At 39.9% G+C, this 5,781-nt stretch overlaps 1 protein-coding gene across 1 annotated transcript in view; it reads left to right on the forward strand.

The window, feature by feature from the left end:
• Taf3 (TATA-box binding protein associated factor 3) overlaps window positions 1-5,781 on the forward strand; it is a 171,853-nt gene that overhangs the window by 9,200 nt on the left and 156,872 nt on the right. Inside the window, exon 2 of the mRNA XM_033761816.1 lies at window positions 732-974. Coding sequence (XP_033617707.1) covers window positions 732-974 — 243 coding nt within the window. The remainder of the gene's footprint in view (window positions 1-731; window positions 975-5,781) is intronic.

Here is a 5,781-nt window from a genome sequence, read left to right on the forward strand (position 1 = left end):
TTTTTTGGATTTTTGAGACAGGGTCTCGCTATGTAGTGGAGACAGACCTGGAACTCACTATGTAGCCCAGGCTGGTCTTGAACTCACAGTGATCCTCCTGCCTCAGCCTCCTGAGTGCTGGGATGACAGGCGTGCACCACCATGCCTGGTTGTGTTTTGGTCAGTTGTAAAATCATGTTTAAAATTGTCTTCAGTAAATAGCTCTCTAATATTTAATGTGAAATTTTAAAGACTGTTGAAGTCTTTGTAATAATTAAGTTTTAAATATATGATGTACTTGACTCAGAGCTACATACTTGCCTAATATGTTTTTTAAAATGCTCTTATTAAAAATATGAGAAAAGGTCATGTAGAGGTACAAGATCCCAACAATGAATGTGACTGTACTGTATCCCTAAAATGTACCAATAAACTCAACTAAGCTGAAAAAAAAATATGAGAAAAGGAAAAAATGGAAACAAAGTCTTTGTAAATAGGGAGGGGGTGGAGGGTTTGAAGGGAGGGCAGGGGAATGGGGAGAAAATGAGAACCAAGATGCAGCTTGTAAAGGTACAGAGCCCCGTGATGAATGTAACTGTATCGTATACCTAAACTGTACTGATAAATTTAATGAGAACAATTGTTCAATAAAAAAATACTCATATTAACATTTATTTAGCAATCTTTAAAGTGTTTTATAAATACAATATGTCGTTTTTTCCTCTGAGTAGCAGTTTACTCTTGCCTTTCAGATGGCCGAACGGACCCGATATTGGATGATGTTGGTGAAGCTTTCCAGCTTATGGGAGTCAGTCTTCATGAACTAGAAGACTATATCCACAATATTGAACCTGTCACTTTTCCACACCAAATCCCTTCATTTCCTGTTAGCAAGAACAATGTGCTCCAGTTTCCGCAACCCGGAAGTAAAGATGCAGAGGAAAGAAAAGAATACATCCCGGATTACTTGCCACCCATTGTGTCTTCTCAAGAAGGTTTGTCATTGATTGTTCCTCATATATTGATGACTCTTTTAATGGAGTTTTAATCTTTTTAGCGTTCTGTGCTATAACAACTTATAAATTCCAGAAATGCAATCCAAATATTTTAATGTTACATATACATTTCTTTAACCTTAAAACTAACAGACTTGTAACTAGCATAGCCAGGCAGAGACTTAGTATGATCAAGGTTATATTGTTTTAAATAGGGGAGAACAAGGCCAGGGATTCAGCTCAGTGGTTCTGCCGCCTGCCTCACAAGTGCAAGGTCCCGAGTTCGATCCCTGATACAAAACAGAAATAAATTAATTAAATAAAATAAATAGGGGGAAACAGAATGTGACCACAGCAAGGAGCCTTTCAACAGATGAGAATGGGGGAGCAGCTAAATTAGAAAACCATTGAGAGCCAGCATGGTGGTGCACGCCTGTCATCCCAGCCCTCCAGCACTCAGGAGGCTGAGGCAGGAGGGTCACTTCGAATTCAAGGCCAACCTGGGCTGCATAGTGAATTCAGACCCAGCCTGAATTGCACAGTGAGACTCTGTCTCCAAAAAAAGAAACAAAATGCGGGGTGGTTCTTTTCCCCTTCTGTTGTTACCATTACCGTGAGTTGACCACAGTTGCTGGTTTCCCTCAGTGAGGAGTAAATGGTTGTGAACGTTTTCTAGTAATATACAGACTTTGTTTGAAATGATGAGTAGCAATGTTTATTGTTTGGTCCTTTGGAATTTTTGAGTATAAAACAATAGTTAACTAAGCATAGTGATCCATCCCATTGCATAGTTCAGTCCTTTCTGCATGATTTTGCATGTTGATCATTGAGTTCACCAAAGTCTAAACATACTTGGCCAGAGATTTAGCTCTGGTTCTGCTGCCTGCCTTGCACAAGGACCCAAGTTCAATCCCTGGTACAAAAAAAAAAAAAAAAAAAAAAAAAAAGAGAGAGATTAAATATACTCAAGTAATTTGTAGTCTCTGAATGACAAAAAATACTTTTTTTATAAAATGGAAAAGCTGTAATTTATTTCTTTTTATTTTTGTAGAGTCTGGCACCACTGGTGTACTTCAGGATGATATTTATAAGGATGATATTTATGATTTTATTTTGTGTGGTTTTTTATTGTGGTAACATGTACATAAGATCAAATTATCCACTTTAATCATTTTTAGGTTACAGTTTTATGTCATTAACTATGTTCATGTTATTGTACAACCTTCACAACCATCCATCTCCGGAACTTTTTTATCTTCCCAAATTGAAACGCTGTCCCCATTAAACATAAATCACTATTCCCACTTCTCCCAGGCCCTGGTAGCTGCCATTCATTTTCTGTCACTGCAATGTTTGCTCTAACTACCTCTTACAAGTGACACGGTACAGAATTTATCAGGTTTTTGTTGTTTTTGTTTGGGAGACGGGGTCTCTACGTCATTCGGGCTGGCCAAGCTGTGGCAGGCAGCCCCCCCTCCCCCCCCAGTGCCTGGTATTACAGCCTGCGCCCCTGTGCCTGGTGTGGCGTTTGTCTCTTTGTGACTGGTCTGTTTCACCCAGCGTAGTGTCTTCGAGGCTCTCCAGGTTGCAGCCATGGCTATGGGTCAGGACCGATTCCTTCTTAAGGTAGAATAACGTGACAAATGTATATTCCGCATTTGTTTATTTTTTACCTTGTCAAAGGACGCTTGCTATTTCTACCTTTTAGCTCTTGTGAATGACGCTGTTTTGAACAATGATGCGCAAATGATCTGTGCAAGTCCCTGCTTTCAGTTCTTTTGGGTTTGTACTCCGAAGTAGATCATACATTAAATCTCTGTTTATTTGTTTTGGTGCTGGGTATCGAATTGAGGGCCTCGTGTGTGCTAAGCACATGCTCTGCTCCTGAGCTACAGCTTTGCCCTGCCTGATTTTTGAAGGCTGCCATCCTGTTTTCCCCAGCAGCTGTACCATTTTGTCTTCCTACCAGCTATGCCTAAGGGTTGCAATTTCTTGTAGTACGCGTCTTGCAGCCTCTTGTTCACTCTACTAATGATTTGAAGTGATACCTGCTTGATTCGTGCAATCTGTTTAAGGTTGGAGTAAGTTGTTTTATAATCTGTCTCCACGTTATCTCATCTGAAAAAATGGGGCAAACTGGACCTAAGTTTAGAGCTTTACTGTGGTAGGGAGCTCATCAGATGCTGGCGGGGTCCGGAGAGTGAAGCATCGTGTCCACACTTGGTCACAGCCACGGCTGTGTGGAAAGAGTTTGCTGTCACCTTTTGGAAAACTGTCACAGTTTTCTGGTTTGACTTCCTTGGGAAAGGCTCTTCTCCATGCTTAGCACTTCTTCATTTCCCTGTTTTGGAGATTAATGCTGACTAAAGCCAGGAATCAGTATCAACAGGGCCTAGGACGGTGCTTTGAACTGAGTGTCCCTTCAGCAAATGTTGTTGAACTGAGTGACACACTGCGCGGTCTCACTTAGAGCAGTTCCGTGTTACTCCTTCAGTCCAGGGCTGAGGAGACTTTTAACAGCATGACTTAGAAATGTGCAGGTTCACCTCTGTCATCTCTAGCTTCCTTCAGTAACTGCTTATCCTCCCCTCTTGAATTTACTTGTTTAATTTATTTATAGCTTTTATTTTTCAGGAAATCTTACTGTTTATATTCTCCTATATAAAGTTATTCTTTTTTTTAATTTTTTAAAAAAAAATTTTTGTTTTGGGTACCGGGGATTGAACTCTGGACCTTGTGTTTGAGGCAGGTGGCGGAACCATTGAGCTAAATCCCCAGCCCATATAAAGTTCTTTTGAAACCCATTGTCTTATATAAGTTATGATTGAAAAGTATAGTGCATATTTAAAATTTTTAAATTTTTATCATGGTAAAATACATACTCCCTCCTGCTTCTACACATGTCTCATTGTTCTTGCTGCTTTGTTTTTGTTTTTGTTTTTTTTGTTTTTGTTTTTTGAGACAGGATCTCACTGTGTAGTTGAGACTGCCCTGGAACTCACTATGTAGCCCAGCTGGTCTTGAACTCCTCCTGCCTCAGCCTCCCGAGTGCTGGAATTACAGGTGTGCTCCACCACGCCTGGCATACTCTTTTTTTTTTTGGTACTGGGGATCGAACTTGGGTCTTTGTGCTTGTGAGACAGGTGGTGAAATCACTGAGCTAAATCCCTGGCCCCTCGCTGCTTTGTGAAGCAGTTCTAGAAGTCCTCTTTTTGTGTCTTTATGCTGTCATGGTTGCCTCGAGGTCCTAAATTGCTTTGAAATGTTTACTTTTCATGGTCATTTTAATTTCGGGGAAGTCACATAGTGCCACATCCAGTGAATAAGGTAGATGAGGACACAGCGTAATGTTTTACAAGCCCGCCTTTCCATCGCATGGAACTCAGCAGCAGCTTTCCCTGTATGTTTGGTCACACTTTATAAAAACCTCGTGAAAGAGGATTTCCAGCACTGCTTCAGACAGTGGCAGGAGTGATGGGTTGTGTTCCGAGCAAGGGGGAGTGGGTAGAAACCGATACCCCATGGACAGGAACCCCAAAGCAGGACTAGCTATCCTGTATGCAGACAAAATGGATTTCAAACCAGGACTAATGAAGAGAGACAAAGAAGGTTATGACATCTTTGTGAAGGGGACAATCCAAAGCAAGGGGAATATTTTGAGAGGGATAAACGGCATTATGTCTTTGACTGCAATAATTTAAAAAATTTTAAACATTTACCATACATTTCGGTCACCCCTTGTATCAGTGTTTCTCATTTTAGTATATGTGTTGCTGAAGCACACTGTATCAGTGTTTCTGATCTTAGAAGCTGCTTTTGTTACGGTTTTTTTTTTTTTTGGTATGGGGATCGAACTCAGGACCTTGCACTTGTGAGGCAGGTGGTGGCACCACTGAGCTAAGTCCCTGGCTGTTACAGCTTCTTTAATCAGGAATTATTTACTTTGAAAAATGTAATAGGGGCTGGGGATTTAGCTCAGTGGTTTTGCTGCCTGCCTTGCAAGTGCAAGGACCTGAGTTGGATTCCCAGTACCAAAAAAAAAAAAAGGTAACAAATGCATTTAAATACCAGAAGTATCAAAGGATGAGTTCGTGGGCAGAGGCCTAGTAGTAGATGGACTAAAAAGAACTCCTTTTTCTCTTATCGAGAGGCCGTGGATGTCAGGTGATCCTGGTATTTCCTTCTTTGTTCTGTCCTTAAATATGATTTATTAAACATCCTAGATAACTTTATGAAAGTGCTACTAAGTTACCAGTGTTATATCTCTTGCACTTTGAGAACTAAAATGTTTAGCTCTGAAACGTTTAGTGGAAAGATCACTTATTAGTACACAAAATTTGTAATTATGCTAAGAAAACATGGACAGAAATCACATATTTGAGGCAATTTAGAGGAAGAAATTAAAGATACTAACGTTAAAATAATTGCTGTAAGTGACTTTTAAAGTGATAAGCGTTCATGAGTCAGTGAATTAGGTCAAGTCTAACTGCCAAGACCTTTGTGTAATATCAGGTGGCTTGTCCTAGTCTGTATTGGAGCTTTCTAAATTTCTTTGTTGTTTGCTTATCTTTCTATCTCCTGTTATATCACCTCCAGTTTAATAGTTAAACTGTGTAAGGTTTTTCCTCCCATCTTTTATTTTTATTAATTTATTAATTTTTAATTTTTTTGGTCCCGGGGATCAAACTTGGGACTTTGTGCTTGTGAGGAAGGCAGCAGAACCACTGAGCTACATCTCTGACCCTTTTCCCTGTATTTTTAGGAGCACAGAAGTCTTTTTTTTTTTTTTTTTGTAAAGGTTTGTTTT

The sequence above is a fragment of the Fukomys damarensis genome, unplaced genomic scaffold (genome assembly GCF_012274545.1).
Source record: "Fukomys damarensis isolate Sample0158 unplaced genomic scaffold, DMR_v1.0_HiC HiC_scaffold_10, whole genome shotgun sequence".
NCBI classification, from domain to species: domain Eukaryota; kingdom Metazoa; phylum Chordata; class Mammalia; order Rodentia; family Bathyergidae; genus Fukomys; species Fukomys damarensis.